We start from the raw sequence: 22,327 nt of genomic DNA on the forward strand, positions 1-22,327 counted from the left end.
AGGCCAGCAGCCTCCTGCGGACACAGCTCCTCCAGTCTCCTCAGTGCCAGGGGCCAGGGGCCACTGCCTCTATTCCCACCCATGTCGCTCCCTTGTCTACCTGGACTTCCTTGTCCTGGGGGACGTCATCCACTGTCAGGTCCCTGGGAAGACAACAGCTCTTCTCCTGGTTCCAGATAAGCAGCATGTGGCCCTGCAGACAGCAGGCACACACGGCAGGAGGAGAGGGGACTCGAGGGAGGCAGTGGGAGGGACACAGACCCCACACCAGACAACGGGCTTAAACTGGGACTCCACAGCGTCCCACTGGTGTGACCTTGGGCAGGTTACTGAAGTCGCAAAGCTGCCATTTCCACGTCTGTAGATGGGGATTTAGAACATATTTAACGGGTTTTCTCAGGGGTGAATGAGAACGTGCGCAAGACACACTCAGTGAAGGCTGGACCCCTTTGGTGCGAAGGCTGTCACACGGCTGTCCAAACCGTGTGTCCCTGCAGACTGCCGACACACAAGTCAGCCGGGTGGAGACGCTTTCACAGCCGGTCTCCCTACCCCCGTCCCCGGTGGCTTCGCCTTGTCTGAGACGCCAGCGCTTGAGCGGAAAAGTCGGTGATGGACACGAACCCAGGAACCACGCGGTCGGGCCTGCTCCCAGGGAGGGTTGACGAGTCACTGGAGCCTCGGCCAGCCACTCACCTCGCCTGCAGAATGAGGGGACCAGCGCGTCCCCACCCAGCTGAGCTCGTCTATACAAAGATGTTTCTGAGAGTCGCCGTAGACCGCGACCCGGAGCAGCTCGGAGGCGGTGAATAATAGCTCTTCAAGTCTGAGTAACAAACGGCTCCAGGCCGGGCGCGGGGGCTCACGCCTGTAATCCCGGCACTCTGGGAGGCCGAGGCGGGAGGATCGCTCAAGGTCAGGAGTTCGAGACCAGCCTGAGCAAGAGCGAGACCCCGTCTCTACTAAAAATAGAAAGAAATTATCTGGCCAACTAAAAATATATATAGAAAAAATTAGCCGGGCATGGTGGCCATGCCTGTAGTCCCAGCTACTCGGGAGGCTGAGGCAGGAGGATCGCTTAAGCCCAGGAGTCTGAGGTTGCTGTGAGCGAGGCTGACGCCACGGCACTCACTCTAGCCCGGGCAACAGAGCGAGACTCTGTCTCAAAAAAAAAAAAAAAAAAAAAAAATGGCCTCCAATAAAACTGTATTGCCAAAAATGGGAAAGAAACAGAATGGGAAGAGTAAAAAGGTTGAAGAGGCAGAGCCTGAAGAATTTGTGGTGGAAAAAGTATTGGATCAACGTGTAGTAAATGGGAAAGTGGAGTATTTCCTGAAGTGGAAGGGATTTACAGATGCTGACAACACTTGGGAACCTGAAGAAAATTTGGATTGTCCAGAGTTAATTGAAGCATTTCTTTTTTTTTTTTTAGATTAAGAAATAACTTTATTTTTTGTGTGTCAATCTCATGATTGAAAAGACATGTTGCTCTCAGATAGACAAGAGGCATAATTTGAAACAAAATTCTTTCTGAAAATTTAGCTTATGAACTCATTACACTGCAAATCAGAGAAGGATCAACAAAAAGCTGCAGCCAACATTTAAAACTGGTAAAACACTCTATCCTAGGCTTAATAGCAGAAATTTTGAAGCTTTATCAAAAGCACATCAGCCACAGAATAGCAACAATAGAGGCATTAACTGTTGTGCCTTCAACTTAAGAAAAGCATTTAAAATATCATCCCATTTCCTATAAAAAAGTCATTTCCCAGAAAAGAATTTATTTATTTAATCAAAAGACTGTTAGAACTGGAATACTCTTCTTCCACTTCAGTCTAGGTTTGCCTTTAATCAACATCTCTAGCTAATACTTTGACAGAATTTGGCTTCTCAGAAGTCTGTCATTTAAGCACAGTGTGGAATGGGAAAAAGTGTGTATACGAAGAAACTAGAAGAGTACGAAAAATAGTCACTTCTGAAACTCACTGGTGCTCAAGACATCAGAGGCTCTCTATTAAAGTGGGTCCCATAGGCCTGAGAGCTTTGTGCTTGAGGAAATACTACTTAGAGGTAGCTCTGGTTCTGGTTTATATTTAATTACAATTTGCTGTGTCCTGTAACAGGAAAGTTCTAACATTTTCAGGAAAGTAAAAGCACTCTAAACTTCCTCCTTACCCACCCTATAGCTTCCCCATAGAGAAGGGTAAGAAAAAGCTTAATGTGACTCCACATAAAATAGCAGCTAATTCAGCAATTCATACCTTATAGTTGGCAGGACTAGGAAAGGCAGCCTGGTGCCCCAAGCTCTAGGAGCTGGACCTACAGAAGTGTGGAGCTCTGGTGTGCTCACAGCACTCAGGAAAAGGAGGAGAGGGGACTGATTAGGGTGCACATATGGAGAAGTTCTTTTATGCATTTCATGGCACATTCTGCCACAGCAACAAATCAACCAAATCAGGAAGAAATTTGACTGTACTCTTAGATTTCAAAGTCTGTGCCCCTCATCCACTCCCTACCTACACTTCATGCAAGAAAGAATGATCACTATTATCTATTTGAATATAGGGCCTAAGAAGAGGTGGGCCAGTATGGGTACAAACACTATATTCTATAACAAAACACTTTTTGAAAAGATTTATGTAACTTTAAGTATGAAAATGAATGCTTCACCTCTATATAGGTATCATTGTATAGTCTTGCACCCATATGAATATGGTCATGTTTGAAAGAGAACTCAAGCACACACACTGAATCCAAAAGGCAGTTTTACGGGAGATGCGAGTCGCTAATAACTTTGCCCAGAGCATCAACCATGCCACTCTGAGCCTCTCTCCTTGAGTCAATACTCTGAATGTCAAACTGAAAGGGAAAGCATCAAATATTCAGACCAAATTAATTAGGTGCCACAAACTTTACCACTCAGGGTATCATTTCAATGATACTGAAAAAATACCTACTGCCTAAAGTATTCATTTTTAAGAAGTTAATAAACTGAAAATTTCAAAGGAGAAAGTGGTTGTGAGAACCTTCCTCCCACTCCCTCTTCAAATAAATCATTAAATACACTGTCATTTTTATCATAACAATATAAATAATTTCCATCATCCTGAATATTACTTTATAAAGGTATATATTTCAAGAGGCTTTAAAAACATTTTTCAACCCAGCATTTGAGAATAAAGCATTCAAAGAGTTTTGTATATAGTAACACATACATGTGATAAGTGATGATATATGTATATATATTTATATAAAAAACAAACTTGGCCAGAAGTTAAGGCTACCTACAAAGTTGTCCAAGTAAATTATGCTTGTCAAAACAATTACAAAATTAAAATCACACATACATTTTTAAATCATCTAAACCACTGACAAAATAAGGTTCAGCATCTAAAGTTTTCAAATTAACTGCAAGAAAGTGCTACAGACATTTACATTTTCTTAGTATAAGTCAGTGTTCCCACAAAGTTGCATTTAAATTTTTTACCAGCCTCAAAAGTAATACAACTAAAAACAAACTTCTACAATTTAGTACCTAGCACTCTTAAGAGAGAATAGGTTGTAAATGGCAGGCAACAAGCATCATTTACAAGTGTGCTGTCTCACACACCAAAGTCCAGTTCATAATACTGTTTGACCTGACACATGGTTGAAATTCTAAGCCTCAAAAGGGACTGAGAATGAACATTTCATTAATAATTACACATATCAGCAACCACATGATAAAGGTTTCAGGCTTTTCCCATTCAAAGTAAATAATTTAAATATGAAACAAAATAACACCAAAATGTAAGTTGCCTCATTTCAAAACAATGAAAAGTCATTCCTGACATTTGCCTAAATATTTAAATCCTTTAAAAAAAGTATTCTGAACAAATGCTTTTTAAAATTAATTTCAGAAAATATATTTATAAATATAACTTAGAGCCTGCAAGCTTCTCATAGAGTTTTGAACGAACAGAATTCACTAAGATGGAGGGAAGTCATTTAACTCATGTATTATTTTAGAAAATAAACTGAGATGGCTAAATCTATCTTACTTTTAGTTTGGTGTTTTACATTTCCAGTTTGCACATCTAAAAGCTACTTTTATTTTTTTTTTTTTGTCTTCCAAATTCTGTACAACATATATTTTAGGATGAAAATTTCCATCAAATGGTAACAGGAGCAAGATTTTTAACACAATAATGTTTAATGCTAAGGATGTTATGTCTCTGTTGATCAAAAAGAAAATCCTATCTTAGACTTGATTAAAATTTAGTGTTTTAGGCACTATCTTAATAAAACTAGCACCCTCAATTATTAGCTCATGCCTAAATAGGTTACTTTCAATAAATTACTGAAATAATTTCTCTCTTTTAAAAGAGTTTGTTCCTATTTAAAGATAAAATATATTTATTCACTGAATCAATAGAACATTTTGAGCAACTCATAGCTTTTTTATGAGAGCTGATTCACCAAAAGAAAATCATTTCAATCCTCTACAGCAGAACTTCAGCTATAGAATTTAGGCATCACTGAGAAGTTAGGACAGGTAAAAAGACATTTATTAATACTTAGTGACATAACAGTTTTTTTTAATAACTTTAAACATTATTTCTCTTAATAATTTTTCAGGTAACAGTGTCTAAAGAATACAATTTTTAAGATTAATATACAAAATCACCTTAAGGAATTACTGCAAGATGCTACTTTGCCAGCATGGCCCAGCATTTGTCTTAGTTTGTTTTCCCTTCATCTTTGCTTTAAAAAAAAAAAGCCCAAAACTAAAAACAAAAAAACACCTAGAAGGTGAGGCAGGTGATTGTCTTCATGAGCTATTTGATATAGACAGTGGCAGAAGATGAAGAGAATAGAATGACATATTTAAAAAGCCAACTCAAGCACAGAATGCTTCCCATGTTATGATCCAGTGGAATGCAAGCTAGAAATAGGATAGAATTTAGAAATACGGCTCTGTGTTGATGGGTTAAGGCATTCAGACTCCCCAGTCCTTTTAAAGAACACTTCCTGTTCCTGGAGTTTCCTGGCAAACTCTTCTTCCAGTGTCTTTTTCCTAGGTCTCAATTTCTCTCTCCACTTCTTTAATTTTTGGCTGTGTTCCTCATCTAACTCCTTTAGTTTCTGTGTCTCATGCTCAACCAACAGGTGGCATTTTTCATTCTGCAGCTGAGGCAGTTCTCAGACATTGGCTTCACACTGCAACTGAAGATCCCGCATTTGATTTTCATGTTTCTGATGCTGAGCCATTCTCTCATTTTTCTGCCTCTTTTCTTCTTGTGCAGCAAACTGTTTAATTTTGTCACAGTCCTGATCTGGCGTAGCTGTTGAGTTAATTCTCAAACTTTTCTTAAACATGGCCATTCGAGTCTTAGCTTCACTGTGTTGAATCTTGGGTAATATTGTTCTTTCTTGAGTCTGCCTGTTTTTCAGTTCCTCAAATAAGTCATTGACTGTAATGCTCCATTTGTTCTGTTTCCTTCTCATGGCGCTTAAGTAGCTGATGTCTTTGTATGAAATATTGATCTTTAAGTTGCTGTTTGAGCAGTTGGTGTTTTTCTTGTAAGTGTCGTTCTTCAAGCTCCCAAATTGCAGCTTCTCGAGCTCTCATGAGCTGTTGCTTGTTATTCAGGCACTTGCTCTCAATATTGGCCAACTCTGCCTTCTGTTGTTGGATGATCTTTTTCAGAGAGCCATCTAATTCTTATTGTTGCTTCTGAACAAACTCTTGTTCTTGAGCATGCTGGCTTTCTGCAAGTTCCTCTTTCCTGCATTCCATGAGCTCTTTTCTCAGCTCTTTGGGTGCCTTCTCCACTTCATTTATAACCTCCTTCTTTCGGTTCTTTAGTATGTTCTGAAATTTGGACAGCTCTTTCTCTTGCTCTCCTTTGATGCGTTTGGCTTCATCCTGCAAGCGATTTGTGTGTTCTTGTTCCAGATGTTCAATAGTCTGTTTCTGCTGGTTTTCTAGTTTCTCGATTTCCCGGTCATATGCCGCTTTTTACTCATCATTTCCTGCTCAAAGCGCCGGAAAATTTGTTCTCGTTGTTGCTACAGTTTACTATTAAGCTGTTGTTGGGCTCGTTGCTCTTCTTTTTGAAGAAATCTTAATTCCCGAAGTTCCTGACATCTAAGAAACCTCAATTCTTCACTTTTGGAATCACTATCTGTAACTGTCTTTGACGTTGTTACACTCACTTCTACACCATCAACCATAAATTTGCATGTTTTCTTCAATGTTTTCTTTTGTCTTCTTGTTTCTTGTAAAGATATTGATCCACTGTCTTTAGTTTTACTGAGGAAGCTAGAGACGGATAAATTCAAGTCAATGCTGCTGTTATCAGCAGTAGAACCAGTGCCTGAATCAGCATCATGTTCCTTTTGATTCTCAGATTCTGGAAGCAGCATGGTTTCATTTTTTGACAAAGCACTGATTTCTCCTTTATTTTCTGCATCTCTAGAGTTGATATTAATACTGGGTATTAGAACAGGCTGAGGTTTACTGGGCTGTGAAACTGCAGTAACCTGAGGTTCTGTTTTAATTGGCACTTCACATGGCATTTCTTTTTCCTCTGTATCTATCTGAGTAGTGGCTTTATGAACATCCTGAGTTTCACCTCCTAAAGTCTTTTGGTCAGCATCAATCACTACATTTCCAACCTGTTTTTTCTGTGCTACTTCATTCAGTAATTTCTTCAACCTCATTTGTCCCTAGTTCTTCACTGGTCTCCAATATGTTCTCGGAACTGTTTATTAATTGTTCCTTATTTTTACCTTCTACAGATTTTTGATCTATCTCATTAGTTTCAACTATTTCTTTAATAGAAACTTCCTTAGTACCACCAGCCTCAAGATCCTCCTCAGGCTTCCTTATTAATTTCTGGTCTACTTCAATCACTTCTTCCCCATCATTACTCTGAGTATCCTCAGCACTGTTTTCAACAACCTTCTGAACATCTACTCCCTCGTTTATTTCTACCACATTACTTGTATCGTTGATGACATCTTTTTGAGTTTTGTCATCTTTTCCTAATTTCTCTTGGCTGTCTTCCTTTTTAAGGCCAACTTCACTATCAATTGCTTGAATATCTTCCTCTTTTTCTGCAGTCTCTTGAGTAACTGAATCTATTGTTTGAATAACAGTATCTTTAATTTCTTCAGATTTTATAAGCCTATTTTCAAATGTCTGTTTCTCTTCCTGATCCCTTTCTTCCTCAGATTTTAGATTATCTTCAATGTTTGTTTCTAAAGTTATCACTGCATTATTCTCTTTTCCTTCACTGACTGAATTAGTGTTCACAGTTTCTTGGTTTCTTGTATCAGGTAGATTTTCAGACTCAGGTCTCTTCTCTCTCCCATTCTCTTTGATTACTGTTGTTCTATTATGGAGTTCAGCCATAGCTTCTAAATGAGCATCATCAACAAGTTCATTAATTCTATCCATAGCCTTTTCAGGTTCACCAGTGGTAGATTTTTCAATAAGAAATTTGTTGTTGAATTTATCTTCAGAAGTATTACATTCTGTCTTTTCTGAGACAGATTCCAAAATACACGCATTTTGTGAAAGTTTGTCTTCTTCAGAGGTGGCAATACTAAGATCAGAGGAGGCATGCTTATCTGAAGGTATTGGCAGAGAATTTTCTGCTTCCTCATCATCATCTTCCTCTTTACCATCTTCAACTTCTGTTACTTCAGCCTTTGCCTCTGCAATCAATTCTCAGATTGGTTTATTGGAACCAACAGTAACAAAGGGATGCTTCAGTAGCTGAGATGTATTCCACCTAGCATCCACATTCTTTTCCAAGCATTTCTTTAGAAAGTCCTTAAAATTTGAAAACCATTTTGATGGCTGTGCTCAGTAGGGGGCTCAGATTTTGCTATTTTTAGCAGCACTCCCATTGGATTTAATTCATCATGAGGTGGTTCTATCTCAGCCATTTCTATTAAAGTAATACCCAGGGACCAAACATCAGCTTTGTAGTCATAGGGTCTGTCCTTAGATGTTTCACACATGACTACTTCAGGAGCCATCCAATATGGTGTGCCAATAAAGGAATCTCTTCTTTGAATTGTCCTCGTGTTTTTAGCTGATACTCCAAAATCTGCCAATTTAATATCTCCATCTAAAGTAAAAAGAATGTTGCCAGCCTTTAGATCTCTGTGGATGATTTTATTATCATGTAAGTAGTTCAATGCCTCTAAAGTCTGTTTGCAAACTACTTGTATTTGGGACTCAGTTAATGGTCTCTCAAGTTCAAGCATCACAGCATCTACTTCTCCACCTGCACAAAATTCAATAAGGATCCAAAGATTATTCTCATAATAGAAGGCATCTAGAAGCTTGACTATATTTGGGTGATCACAAGATGCTAATATATCAATTTCAACCATGTAGTCTTCAAGTTCTTCAGATTTGGTGTCAATCACCTTTGCAGCAGCTAAAACGCTGGTCTCATTATTCTGTGCCTTGTACACTTTCCCAAAGGCTCCGTCATCCAGTTCTCCTATAATCTCCCTAAACTCCTCGGGGTGCAGGTCCCTCTTCACATGTTCGTACTGCCTCTTCTTCTTCTCGCTCCCCAACTTGAAGATCTTACGGAAATTGAAGAAGGACATTTTTCCTTCCAACACAGAGTTCCTTGCACTTAACGGCTAAAAACAATAAAGGGCAAAGTTTCTCCTCCCTCCTCTCCTGCACGCAGCCAGCGTGGGGTCCCCCGGCTCCCGCAGCTCCGGCCCGCCGTCCCCCAGCAGGCGGGGCGGCGACTCGGCTCCGGCCCACGGTGGGGGGCCGCGCGGGTGGGCGCCTTGGCCCTGGCCCACCCTCTGAGGGGCGGCACCTGCCTGGCCCGAGGGTCCGAGCTGTCCAGACGCCCGAGTCGCGGTGGCTTAGGCCCGTGTCACGGCGAGTCTCCCTGAAGCATTTCTTAATTCTCAAAGAGCTGGTAAAGAAAAAGATGGTACAAAAAGAAAATCTTTATCTGACAGTGAATCTGACGATAGCAAATCAAAGAAAAAAAGAGATGGTGCTGACAAACCAAGAGGCTTTGCCAGAGGTCTTGATCCTGAAAGAATAATTGGTGCCACGGATAGCAGTGGGGAATTAATGTTTCTTATGAAATGGAAAGATTCAGATGAGGCAGATTTGGTGCTGGCAAAAGAAGCAAATATGAAGTGTCCTCAAATTGTAATTGCTTTTTATGAAGAGAGACTAACTTGGCATTCTTGTCCAGAAGATGAAGCTCAATAATTGTGTGCATTGTTTTTTATATATATTTATATATACACACACAATCTGGGGCTTGGTTTTTGATTTACTAATGTGAAGAAATAACTACATCTAATAAATCAAGTTTGATACATTTGTTTTGAAAGTAGTATTGAGAGAATTGTTGGGGGGTGCATCAATAGCACTGGTTACTTTGAACAAACAAAAGCTTTCGGTAGTTGCTTCCTTTATCAGAAAAGAACATATGATACCATGGTATATTATTTCCTCTGCACTAGAGAACAGCTTTTCTAAATGCTAGGGGAAATTTCCATAGCCATTTTTCAGTCAGAACTTGTGTTTAACTCATGCCTAAGGACCATTCTGGGTTTTTTAAATTTGTTTTTGTGTGTGTATACGTAAAATGCATATGTAAATGATTCTCTTTATTTTTAAACATTCACCGAAACAAAAATCATGGGTAAGCCCATGTGTCTGTGATGCTATCATTCTGAGCAACCTAAGAATTGAAAATTTTCCTGAAGCTGTAACATTTCAAACTAAATAGTTGGTTCATAATTAATTGGATAATTTAAAGGCAGCCATATTAGAATCCGTATCTACATGTATATTCATATAAATGCAACATTGTGTTTGCAAAATTCCTAAAAGGAAATCTTTATCGCTACCAAAAATCTCCCCACCCAGATGAGGAAACTAGACAAATTCTGGTGTGTTCTAATACAGTAAACAAGACTTAGTTAAATGAACATTAAAGATTCCCCTAGTGAGCAATTCTTTTACAAAAACTTGAAATCCCTGTGCTGCATTGACTAAAAGTTCATGATTAATGGAATAGCTGAGGTTTGGCCCATGGAAACTTATTCAGATGGTTAGAAACGTTGGCAGTTTCAGACCTGCTGACATAAATGAGTGAACAAACTTTTTGTAATCTAAACTATTGACCTGCATGTTTTTTCTTACCCCAATTCATTTCTTACATGTAGGCTCAATCTTTTCAGTATTTGGGTTGCTGGTTCTGCAGAAGCCAGGAAGAACAGCCTTGTAGTAATCAGAATGGTATCCAACTGTATACTGTTTATTGTAAATACTGGTGAACAGCGGTCAATAAATATTTTTATATTCCTAAAAAAAAAAAAATGTTTCTTAACTGTAAACCCCTGGACAGCTGTAATAACCTAAGACTGACACTGGCTCAGGGTCTCTGCCCTGCAGATGCCATGCCCTGCGACTGCCCGTGTTTACCAGACCGAGACAGCCTTGGCCTCGCAGGAGGAGGCGGGGCCCAACCTCTGCGTTGTGTGAGGTCTCTCTGCGGCAGGTTGGCTGCTGCCTTTCGTCTTGTACATTCTGTGAAGAGAACATATTTTTAAAAATAAAATCAATCTTTTGAGGTGGTAGTGAGTGAGTGATTTGTGGGACTCTCAGAAACTAACCTCTTCTCCTTATAAGCACTGAATGAAGCCGAAAGAAATAAACTTTTGCTCTCCGGAAGTTGTCATCCTTTGTTTGAGCTGGCCACCTTTCTATTTTCGGGGCTCCTGATAGGGTCTCCAGGAGGTGACCCAGGACGAGAAGTGTCTGAGGAGCTAGTGGTTCCCGAGGGTTCGCTCGAGCGATGCGTGGTGACAGATGGGGCCTTGCTGAAGACTAACCCACATTCTGGGGGGAGCCTTCCTCCTCTGGTTCTCCTCTTCAGAATTCATTCCTCCTTCTACAGGAGCCCACGGACCTTATTTTTAACTTTTTTTTTTTTTTTTGAGACAGGGTCTCACTCTGTCACCCAGGCTAAGGTGCTGTGGTGCCATCATAGCTCACAGCAGCCTCACACTCCTTTGCTCAAGCGATCCTCCTGCCACAGCCTCCCGAGTAGCTGGGAGTACAGATGTGAGCCGCTGAGTCCCGCCCGTCTGTCTTTTGATTCACCTTTTTGGTCAGTTTGGGCCCCTGACAACTCTAGCGTGGTCTGGTCTTGTCACCGTACCTGCGGGATCTGGTCACCGCAGACTCAGCGGTCAGGGAGCGTGGGCTCCTCCGACTCTCTGTGGCCCGGGGCAAGTCACCCGCCTTCTCCAGGTCTCCGTCTCCTCACCCACCTCTCAAGTGAAAACAGAACCAGGTGCTGCTCCACTGCTGCCGTGCGAAGGGCATGAGCTGGTGCAGGCGATGTCGCTAGAAGCGTCTGGAACACAGGGCCCCTCAGTGCGTGCCGACGGCACCCGCAGCGCAAGGCGGGAGCCTGGCCGACAGCAGTGTGACCAGGGCCCGCCCGGCCGGCCAGCGAGCCCGCCGCCCTCCTGCCGCCGCCCAGCCCCCCGGGGAGGAGAAGGGCGTCCTGTCCGGTCCTGCCCGCGCTGCTCCTGCCGCTCTGATGGCCCCGGCGGCAGCAGCCCACCGGTCCCCAGGGCAGGAGATTCCAGCCCTCGGCTTCTCCCGCTGCCGTCGCGTCCCCTGACTCTTCCTGGCAGCGTGCCCCGGCTCAGCCTTGAGCCCACCTTCCCACCCCTCGCCTGCCCTGGCCCCATGCCAGGGCTGCGGGCCTCTCTGCTCCTCCTTTGACCTCCCAGGGTCTGCTGTCCCGATCCTGTCCCCAGAACCTGCTCTGGTGGAGGAGCCGTGGCCCGGGACACTTGGCTCCACCGAGCCCGCCGTCCAGACCCAGGGTTGCCAGAAAGGGCGGCGGCACCACCCCCTCCAGGGAGCCCCCCGGGCCTGGAGGAAAAGCTGCCGCTCTGAGAGGCCCGGGAGGCTGTGGAGTCGGCAGGGGCAGCCCAGGAGCTCCCGGTCCCCACACGGCACGTGCTGCGAGGGAGGCCAGGGTCCTTCCCTCCCGCCTGTGGCCGGCTCCACCCCGGCCCTGCCCGTGCAGGGCCTCGCGTCTTTGGGCCTTTCTCTCCTTCGTGGCGTGTGGGGTGAAGGCCCAGGAAGGTCGCAGGACACAGGCCCGGGGCTAGGAGCAGCCGCCAGCGTGGATGTGAGCACACTAAGGCATCGCCACACGGCCCAGAAACATCCAGGCTGGACTCACTTGCGTCCCTGGATGTCAGGTGCAGGCAGGGGACACCCGCACCTGACGGGGAAGCAACTGCTACAAACCCTGCTGGGCGGGCCGCGGGTGACAGCTCGCTGCCGCAGTCCTGCCTTACCTTCCCCGGCTGGTGCCCTGGGACCCTGGGCAAACAAACCGCATGGAGGTTTGTAATAACTTCCGACCGCTGTGAGTGGTGACAGGCAGGTAACTGCTCAGCGACTGGCTGTCTCCTGGCCGCGGCCAAAACCCAGCAGTCTCAGCGGGCGCCGCCTCCCCCATCCGAAAAGAATGGTTTCCGCTTCCCCGTAAGACAAACATCTGTAAACATTTCTCCTTTGATGTCGCTACGCTAGTCCCAAGTAATCCCCCTCCACCCCGGCCAGCCGCAGAGGAAGAGGCTGCTGTCACCTGAAGCAGGGGCGGCCGGGACGCTGCTCACTTGCGCAGAAAGAGCCGGTTCTGCGCAGCCTCCGCGGTGGCCCTGGGGGACCTCGCGCTGCTCTTACTTTTAAACTCCAAAGTCCATCTTGGAGCTAAAGCCCTCTTTCCCCACGAGATGCCGAGAGTCGTGCACGGTGTGAGGGACAGTGTGGACCTTGGACAATGACCCGTAACCCCAGAGGCAGCAGCAACGCTGGGAGCTGCCCGCCCGGCCCGCGAAGCGCTGGGAGGTCCCTTTAGCTCTGAGCGCGGGGACCGAGCCGCCCCCTCCCGCAGCGCCGCCGCAGCTCAGCCTGGGCCTCAGCGTTCTGTTTGTTTTTCCCACAAGCACCCCACTTTCTGATCCACTTGGGTTTGCTAGTGGTACTGTTTAAGCGGAACCCAAAAAAATGTGGGGAAAAAGCTTTAACAATCAAATGAAGGCGTTAATATGAATCCTAAACGCTCACTGTGTTACTCTTTGCCTAACGTACACATAAAAGATGGAAGGCAAAACAGTAAGACGGAATCTTTAAAACTCGAAATAGAAAGGTCCTCTACAAAGCTCATTTGGGCTGAGCTGCTGCGAAACTCCCTTCTGAGGGTCAACGCTAGCGGGGACTAAAGTTCCCCCCAGCACCGCCTTTCTGTTGTCCTTCTCCCTCCTGGACCCCGTCAGAATATGTGTGGGACGGCGCCGCCACAGGGGCCTTCGGTTCCCTCATCTGCTCGTCCCCTTGTCCCTGTCCCTGTCCCTGCGGGGAGGGGTCCCGGCTGCAGGCACAGCAGCAGCAGATGCTGGGACACTGAGTCCTACAGGCTGCCCTCCCACCTCCCACCTCTCCGCTGCCTTCTCTGTCACACGGCCAAGAGCAAAGCCTCCTGTTGCTTTCTATTCTACCCTCCCACGGGGCACCAACCCCCACAGCTCAGCAATGCTGGCTGAAATCCACTAAACTGATTTCCCAGTCCCCCAGCGGTTTGTGGCAGCAGTCTGGAAAGCACCGGCCGGCCGAGACACTAACGACAGGGTGTCAGGGGCCCTCGCCAGGGGGCAGGGAGGAAGGAAGGCTTCCTAGCTCTTGTTCCCACAGACGGGCTCCTCCTGCCCTTTGCCCCACCTGCCACCTGCCACTTGCCGGTAAATAGCAGTTTAACACCCCGAAGCGCCTTTCATGCAAGGACTCACTGGATTAGGAGGAGCCAGCGGGAGCCTAAAGCAGATTAAGGGGAGACAAAGGAAGCTTTGGGGTTTATCTTCAGCTTTCCTGTTTCCAAGAGCTCCGCTCTCTTCCTGTGCTCAGCCCCAAGCATCAAAGGGAGACCAAAGGGAGGGAGGGAGAGAAGGAAAAGGAGGGAACCCTGCCACCCCCTCACCTGCTGAGGCCAACCAACACTAGATGGTCACCTTCACCCCTAGCCCCACTCATCCTAAGGTGAGCGTGGCCTTCCTGCCAGGGCTGAGACAATTTCTTCTTCTCCCTTCCTCTGTCCCTGCCCCAGCCCCTCCGTCCCTCCCTCCCTTCTCTCTCCCCTTCCTCTCTCCATCCCTTTCTCCCCTCCTCCATCCGACCGTCCAGTGTCCAGTCCTGGACACCTTGGGGAGGTTCCTTCCCTTCCCGGATCCCTGTGGGGCTGGGGCTGGAAGGCGCAGACGGGTCGGGCAAGCAGCCGCCCTGGCGGCCGGGCCTCAGCTTCAGCCAGAAGGTGGTGGCCCCAATGCAGAGCTGCCCTCTGTGCCTGGCTCAGCTGTCTTCGTCCTGGTGCTAATGGTTCGCACACCTCTGTGTCTCCTTTGGTTTTCAGGCCGCAACACTAAATGTGACCCCAACAGCCCTCGGGCTCCCTGTCTCACAAGGCCAGGCTGGGGTGGTAAGAGGAGGTCCCTGTCAAGAGTCTCCTCCTTTCACCCCCTCCCTGTCTGGGTGTTCTTCCGTCAGCTCTTACATCTGACGCTCATTGTCAACAGGTCCCACGTTGTGTACAGGCGCCGAAGGGACAGATGACTGGAAGGGCGGAGCCCATCCGGCCGACTTTCCCTCCTTCGCTGCATCTCTCTCGGGATTCTCTACATTTCATGTTTGAAAAGGAGGGCCCTGGGCACTGTCCCTGGTCACAGTGGAAGCTTCGTTGACCCGGAAAGACACCAAGCTCTGTCGTCTCTGCAGCCCTGCTGCTGACTGGACGGCGGATCCCAGGAAGGGAACACGGGAGCCAAGGCCGGCAGGAGAGCGGGGCTGGGTGGGAAGACCTGCTCCGCGGGAGGCTGTGAGGGTTCTGGAAGGAGCCCACCAAACCGTGAGCTCCTCAGGAGGAACAATGAGGTCAGGTCTAGAGATTCTTAGTGTGGGAGGTAGAAAGGGGTGGGTTGGGGTGGGGGCGAGGTGGGCATTTCTCTGCCATTTTAGGCAAAGAAGAAGAGTTATTCACCCCCCGTCCCCCTCCCTAGCCTACATGTGTGCACAAGCACACACACACAAACGGGTAAAAAATAGTAATCCACCAGACTGGTAAACTAGCTGTGGAAAATTCAAAATGGTTTTGGGTAAAGTTTCAAGGAAAGGAGGAGTGTGGCTGCACAGCAGGCTTTCTCCAGAAGGATTCTGGGCCCGTTTACAATTGCCGTCCTTCAGCTTCTCCACAGAAACACCAAAATGGCGTCTGGGTGGCGGCCACACTGGCGTGTCCACGCGGGTCACTGCCGTGCACACAGCAGCCCACCCAGGGGGTTTGTGTTTACTCTGCCGCACGCCACAATGGTCTGAGGAGGCTTTCAGCCAAAATAGATATGGCGACATGCTAACACAGGATTACAGAGTTTGCTGAAGGACAGACATCAGAAAACTGGCAGACTAGGAAGCTCTAAGCTTTCCTTTCTCCACAGAACATTAAAAAATAAAAAGAAATTTTTTGAACCACTTTTGACTGAGTACTGGAAAACAGTCAAAGGTTTACAGCAACCGAGTGAATGCCCGATCAAGAAAATGCCATCTTCAAAGTGAAAATTTCTGTTGTGTTTTTACTTACCCTGGTCCCACCTTCTTCCCAGTGTGGTGGCTGTATCAGTCTTGAAGCAGCAGCAACCAGCCTCGTTTCCAGTTCCTTCCCTGGTGCTGAAAGAATCAGAGCAGATATTACTTGCAAATTGTTATGCACATCTCTTCTATACTGTCTGGGAGATACCTGAAGGACTGACTCACTAGTCTGTGTCACATAGCACAGAACACACACAGGTGGGAACACAGAGGGACAATGTTCATGAAAGCTGCAAGATGACTGCAGACTCACCGATGCCTGGGGTGAAAGATTATGAGTAGAGACATACAATAGACCACCTGAGGCCCAGACTGGAAGCTGGAGTGAGACTCTGAGAAATTGGGATATTCAAAAGCAGCTGTGTCTGCAGGGGAATTTACATGCTCAGGGACAACGTGTGCTCACAAAGTTCTGAGAGGACCTAGACTTTCACCTCATGCTGATCCCTGGGCTCTGAGCAAGCTTCACTGATTTGGAAGGAGTGCACAAAGACAGTCTGCAAAGACCAGGAGACCCCTTGGCCTTCAAGGAAATCTCTGTCCAAACATTAGCTGAACACAAAGTCAAGGAACAGAGACTTCAGCAATTACACATGACAAGGAATAGTCTTATAAAAAAAGTTTGGAAAAGTCTCAAACAAATGGACTGCTGCTACATGCTTCAACAATTTTTACAAAAACCAGCAACCCCTGGAGAAGGTAAAGATTCTGAATGTCAGAGTTACCACATTATAACAGTAAGATGCCCAATTCTCTCTCTCTCTCTCTCTCTCTCTCACACACACACACACACACACACACACACACACACCCCACAATGTGTACAAACAAAGAGGAAAACATGGCTCATTCAAGTAAAAAAATATTAAACAGAAACCATTCCTGAGGAAGCCCAGACATCAGACTTACTACACAAAAAAGTTTAAAACGTGCTCAAATAACTAAAGGAAAACATAAGCAAAACCACTAAAGGAGATCAGGAAAATGATATATGAACAAAATGACAATATTAACAAAGAGATCAGAATTTTTGAAAGTACCAAACAGAAATTCTGGAGCTGAAAGTACAACAACTGAAATGAAAAATTCACTATAGGTGTTCAACAGCAATTTGATTTCAGCAGACAAAAGAAAGATGAGTGAACTTGAAAAAAGAACAAATGAAATTATCTCATCTGAGGAGTAGAAAGAAAAAAGAAGGAAGAAAAGTTAGCAGAGCCTAACAGACCTGTGGGGCACCATCAAGCAGAAAAACACACGTTATGGAATTCCCAGAAGGAGGAGAGAGAAAAGCAAAACAGATGATTGAAAGAAATAATGGTTGAAAATGGCCCACATTTGCTTCTACACATGAATTCACAAATTTAAGAAACTTGAACTCTAAGTAGAATAAAGTCTGAGACCCATACCAATACACATTATACTCAAATTGTCAAAAGACAAAAAAAAAAAGAAAAAAAAGAATCTTGAAAGTAGCAAGAGAGAAGGGACTCATAACATACAAGAGACGCCCCATACGATTATCAGCAGATTAATCATCAGAAACATTTGATGTCAGAAAGCAGTAAGAAGATTTTTAAAAAGAATAAAGCAATGGGAAAGTAGTTTAAAGTACTGAAAGAAAAATAATGTGTCAACTGAGAGTTTTATATTCCAAAAACTGTCTTTCAAAAATATGCAAGAAATTAAGACATTCCCAGATAAACAAAAACTGAAGGAGCTCATTACTGGCCCTATAGGAAATGCTAACAGAAGTTCTTTAAGTTAAAATGAAAGAAAACTAGACAGTAACTCAAAGCCACATGAGGACAGTGCTGGGAAAGGCTCCTTCATTTCCAACGACTGCCTTCCCTTTGGCAGGGAGGTGAAAAGCCTGGGTGGTGGCAACTAGGGCAGGGCTGGGTCTCTCAAGCCCCCCCAGGGCTCATCTCCCAGCAGGAACTCGGCCCTGACAGTCCACATCTTCTGGGCCTGAAAGCAGGTGGAAGGCATTTCACTGCAGGGTCAACAGCACACCTGCTGTCACTCCAGCAGGTCCAGTTGATCTCTGACACATGTAAAGCAAGGTGTGAAGATAAAAATAAAAGCTTTGGAAGCTGTGTTTAAACAGGAAGCCAGTCCTACCTTCCAGCACATCCCCACACAGGCACCTCAGAGATAGTGCGGGTTTGGTCCACACCGTCCAAGAAAGCAAACATCGCAATAAAGCAAGTCACACCAATTTTTTGATTCCCGGTGTATGTAAAAGTTGTATCTATACCAGACTGCAGTCTATTAAGTGTGCAATAGCACTGTCTAAAAACAAAACGTAAATCCCTTAATTAAAAACCACTTAATTGCTAAAAAATGGTAGCGATCATCTGAGCCTTCAGTGAGTTGCAATCTTTTTGCTGGTGCGGAGTCTTGTCTTGATGGTGATGGCTGCTGACTGATCAGTGTGGTGGTTCCTGAAGGGCGGACGGCTGTGGTAGTTTCTTAAAACAGGACAACAATGAGGCCAGGTGTGGTGGCTCATGCCTGCAGTCCTACCTAGCACTGTGGGAGGCCAAGGCAGGAGGATCACTTGAGGCCAGGAGCTTGAGAGCAGCTGGGCAAAACAGTGAGATCTTGCCTCTTCCAAAAATAAAAAAAAAAATTGTCTGTGCATGGCGGGGCACACCTGTAGTCTCAGCTACTTGGGAGGATCGCTTGAGTCCAGGAGTTTGAGGCTGCAATGAGCTATGATCACCCCACTGTTCTCCAGCCTGGGTGACAGGGCAAAACCCTGTCAATCAATTAATCAATAAAGGAAGGAAGTTTGCCACATTAACTCTTTCTTTCACAAAAAAAAATTCTCTGTAGCATATGACACTGTGGGTAACAGTAGAACTTCTTTCAAAGTTAGAGTCAGTTCTCTCAAACTCTCCTGCTGCTTTATCAACTAAGTTTCTGTAATATTCTAAATCCTTTGTTGTCATTTCAACAGTGCTCACAGCATCTTCACCAGGAGTAGATTCCATCTGAAGAAACACTTTCTTTGCTCACCCATAAGAAGCAGCTCCTCATCCGTTCAAGTTTGGCCATGAGATCGCAGCAACGCAGTCCCATCTTCAGGCTCCACTGCTAATCCTAGTGCTCCTGCTATTTTTGCCACATCTGCAGTTATTTTCTCCTCTGAAGTCTTAAATCCCTCAAACTCATCCACGAGAGTTGGAATCACCTTTTTCCAACCTCCTTTTAATGTTGGTATTTTGATCTTCTCTCATGAATGGCATCTAGAATAGTGAATCCTTTCCAGAAGGTTTTCAATTAACTTTGCTCAGATCCACCACAGGAATCACTACCTATGACAGCTGTGGCCTTACAGAATATATTTCTTAAATAATAAGACTTGAAAGTCGAAATTACTCCTTGATCCACCGGCTGCAGGGCGGACGTTGTGTTGGCATGAAAACAACATCAATTTCCTGGTACATCTCCATGAGGGCTCTCGGCTGACTGGCTGTATTGTCAATGAACAGTGACATTTTGAAAGGAATCTCTTTTTCTGAGCAGTAAATCTCAACATTGGGCTTAAAATATTCACTGAAACACGCTGTAAACAGATGTGCTGTCACTGCTGTTTCGCCGACAGAGCACAGGCAGAGCCGAGTCGGCCTAAGTCTTAGGGCCCTGCGGCTTTCACAGTGGCAAATAGCACCGGCTTCAGCTTAAAGTCGCCAGCAGCATTGGCCCTAACAGAAGAGTCACCTGACCTGTGAGGCTTTGAAGCCGGACATTGACTGCTCCCGTCCAGCTGTGAAAGTCCTGGATGGCACCTGCTCCCGACAGGAGGCTGTTTCATTCACATTGAAAATCTGCGTTGAGCGTGGCCGGCAGTTACCTTGGCGAGATCGTCTGGACAACTTGCCGCAGCTTCTGCACCAGCACCGGCTGCTTCCCCGTGAGTTTTACTAATGTTGTGGAGACGGCTTCTCTCCTTCAACCTCGGGAACCAACCTCTGCTGGCTTCCGACTTCCCTTCTGCAGCTTCCTCTCCTCTCTCAGCCTTCACAGAACTGAAGAGAGTTAGGGCCTCGCTCTGGATTAGGCTTTGGCCTAAGGGAACGCTGTGGCCGGTTGGATCTTCTGTCCCCACCGCTAACACTTTCTCCGTGTCAGCGAGACTATTTCACTGTCTCATCACTTGTGTGATCGCTGGAGCAGCAGTTTTCATTTCCCTCAGGAACTTTCCTTGGCAGTCACAGCTTGGCTGACTGCGGGGAGTTAGCTACGCTCCCCGCAAAGAGGTTTTGTCTCTTTCTTCGGATCAGGTCTCTAAGTTGACCACGCCAGTTTGCGGGGAGTTAGCTGCGCTCCCCGCAAAGGGGGTTTTGTCTCTTTCTTCGGATCCGGTCTCTAAGTTGACCACGCCAGTTTGCAGGGAGTCAGCTGCGCTCCCCGCAAAGGGGGTTTTGTCTCTTTCTTCGGATCAGGTCTCTAAGTTGACCACGCCAGTTTGCAGGGAGTCAGCTGCGCTCCCCGCAAAGGGGGTTTTATCTCTTTCTTCGGATCAGGTCTCTAAGTTGACTGCGCCAGTTTGCGGGGAGTCAGCTGCGCTCCCAGCAAGGAGGTTTTCTCTTCCGATCAGGTCTCTCAGGCAGGGTCATCGCAAAGGATGAAAAAATAGTAGGAAACAGAAATAATAGTAATAATACACAGAGCCAAAGATATAGTTTATAAAGTAAAGGTTTATGAAAATAGATAAAAGGAGGGTATCCGGATGGGGATATTTCCTCCCGCTAGCAATATCTCCCCAAAATGAAAATCCACACAGGTGTTATATAGGGTAGATACAGGCTCCCGTTGGCAAGGGCAAGGGAATTCGCACGCTAACAGGCAGTTTGCTTTAGGGTCAAAGTCTTCTAAAAGGCTACTACAGATCCTTCAACTAACTCTAACTAGGGGAACAATGAGTTGTAAAATCTTCTTGGGGCAAACTTCTAAGTTTTCTGATAAGGCTATTGCTTCAAAAAACAGAGACATCTTGGCTCCGGTGATTGTGTTCTTGGAGACAGAGATGATCTCAGAAGTCAACATGAGCTGTGCTTTGTGTTAATTACTTTAACCGCATGGCTCCTTCTGGGCCCGGCGTGGGCATTAGCATATCTCTCTGATCAGCTCTCATCTCCGGGGGTCCTTGCCAGCTCGGGCAACCCATGGCTCTAGGAAGAGGCCTGCCTTGTCTTTCAAAACAGGTGAGAACCATAGGCCCAGTTTACAGCTGTCTCTTTGAAGTGCAGCTTTTACTGACCAAGGAGACGCCCTCCTGAGACGAGGCAGCTTTTGAACTAACACATTTCTTTTTTCTTTAAGGCAAAGCCTTATGTGACTTCTGAAATCAAATCTTGTCTCCGGAAATACAGGGGGCATTTCTGTGACTCAGTATTCTTAGGCTCAACAGCTGACCTCGGAGCAAGCTGTCACCTGTCTTGGCTTCAGACTTGCCTTCCTTGCTAAATTTAATCCTTTGTAGCTTTTGACTAAAAGCGAGAGACGTGCAACTTCCCTTCCCTTGAACACTCAGAGGCCCCTGTATGGTTATTAATTGCCCTAATTTCTATTTTTTTATGTCTCAGGAAACAGGGAGGATTGAGGAGAGGGAGAGAGATGGGAGACTGTACTCCCCCCACAACACGACATCAATGCAAAACAGCCCTCGGAATGAACCCCACCTCCAGGGAGGAAGAGCGGTGCTGTGAGATGCTTGGCCTCAGACCCGTCTCCACGCTGGAGCACCCACGACAGTAGACACAGAAGCTGGAACGTGGGTCTCTGTGGAAGGAGAAAGGTGGCAGTCTCGCACTTCCCACCCTCTGCCTGTCACCAGCTAGTGCAGCACTCTCGCTCCCAGGCTCCCTTCTCCCTCCTCACCACTCACCCCTCCCGGCTTACCTCTCCTGTCTCCACTCTTTGCAGGTCAGGACCGGCCCTTTCCCCTCCACCCTCTGTGCAAAGCCCAGAAGAAATCTGAAAGTGACACGGGGGGAGGCAGCTGTTGAGACTGACAGAATCTAGGCAAGAGAACACCCTCCCACTCCACGTGGTTTAGCAAATTTCCAGAGAATACGGCGGGACGACAGCACCAAAGTGTCACCTTGTAATAAAGTGCTCTCATACCTAGAACCATTCTCTGGGCTCATCTCTCCCAAGAGGCTCAGGAGTTGTCCCCTGGACACCTGGTTCCCGACCCTGTGCTCTTAGGACTCAGCTGCTCTCACTCCCGACACACGGGAAGGAACTTCTTTGAACTGGTGACTTTGCAAAGCAACGCTATAGCGGGGTGAACAGAATTGAATTCATACTAAGGTATAGAATATCGGCAGGTTATTGAGCAATTAAGTTAAACATAATTCTGGAGAACTGCAGTTGTGCGTCAACTTTAACCCTGCATGTACAACACTGTGCTGTGAGCCTGTTACTAACTTCCACCCCCGCTGGCCCCCGCCAGTGGCCTGGCCCTGGTTTGTCCAGGCCCATTGCCTTCGTTACCTGTCTCTGTCCTCCTGTGTGTCCCAAGCTGGTCCAGACGAGCCCGGGTGGATTCGTCTCCCGCGGTGTCTGCGGACTGGCCGGCTGCAGAGACTGTTCAGT

The 22,327-nt window shown here is 46.1% G+C and overlaps 1 protein-coding gene, 1 long non-coding RNA gene and 1 pseudogene across 2 annotated transcripts; 1 reads left to right on the top strand and 2 right to left on the bottom strand.

Moving 5' to 3' along the window:
• Positions 1–1,188: 1,188 nt before the first annotated feature.
• Positions 1,189–9,287, top strand: LOC123629825 (chromobox protein homolog 3-like). The gene is made up of 2 exons (XM_045539214.1): positions 1,189–1,400; positions 8,911–9,287. The coding sequence occupies exons 1-2, from the start codon at positions 1,189–1,191 to the stop codon at positions 9,248–9,250; spliced, it is 552 nt and encodes a 183-aa protein (XP_045395170.1). The 3' UTR covers positions 9,251–9,287.
• Positions 4,618–9,139, bottom strand: LOC123629824 (annotated as a pseudogene).
• An 823-nt stretch (positions 9,288–10,110) lies between the features above and the next one.
• On the bottom strand, positions 10,111–22,002 carry LOC123629818. The gene is made up of 6 exons (XR_006732297.1): positions 21,854–22,002; positions 21,629–21,703; positions 21,409–21,508; positions 15,708–15,793; positions 11,214–11,411; positions 10,111–10,579 (listed from the first exon to the last, which is right to left on the bottom strand). It is a non-coding gene; the product is annotated as an uncharacterized LOC123629818 (long non-coding RNA).
• Positions 22,003–22,327: the final 325 nt, after the last annotated feature.

The sequence above is a fragment of the Lemur catta genome, unplaced genomic scaffold (assembly GCF_020740605.2).
Source record: "Lemur catta isolate mLemCat1 unplaced genomic scaffold, mLemCat1.pri scaffold_47_ctg1, whole genome shotgun sequence".
NCBI lineage: Eukaryota > Metazoa > Chordata > Mammalia > Primates > Lemuridae > Lemur > Lemur catta.

Coding starts and splice junctions, on each gene's coding strand:
- LOC123629825 (XM_045539214.1), top strand. CDS start 1,189: ATGGCCTCCAATAAAACTGTATTGCCAAAAATGGGAAAGAAACAGAAT. Junction 1,401..8,910: donor GAAAATTTGGATTGTCCAGA/GTTAATTGAAGC, acceptor TGTCACGGCGAG/TCTCCCTGAAGCATTTCTTA.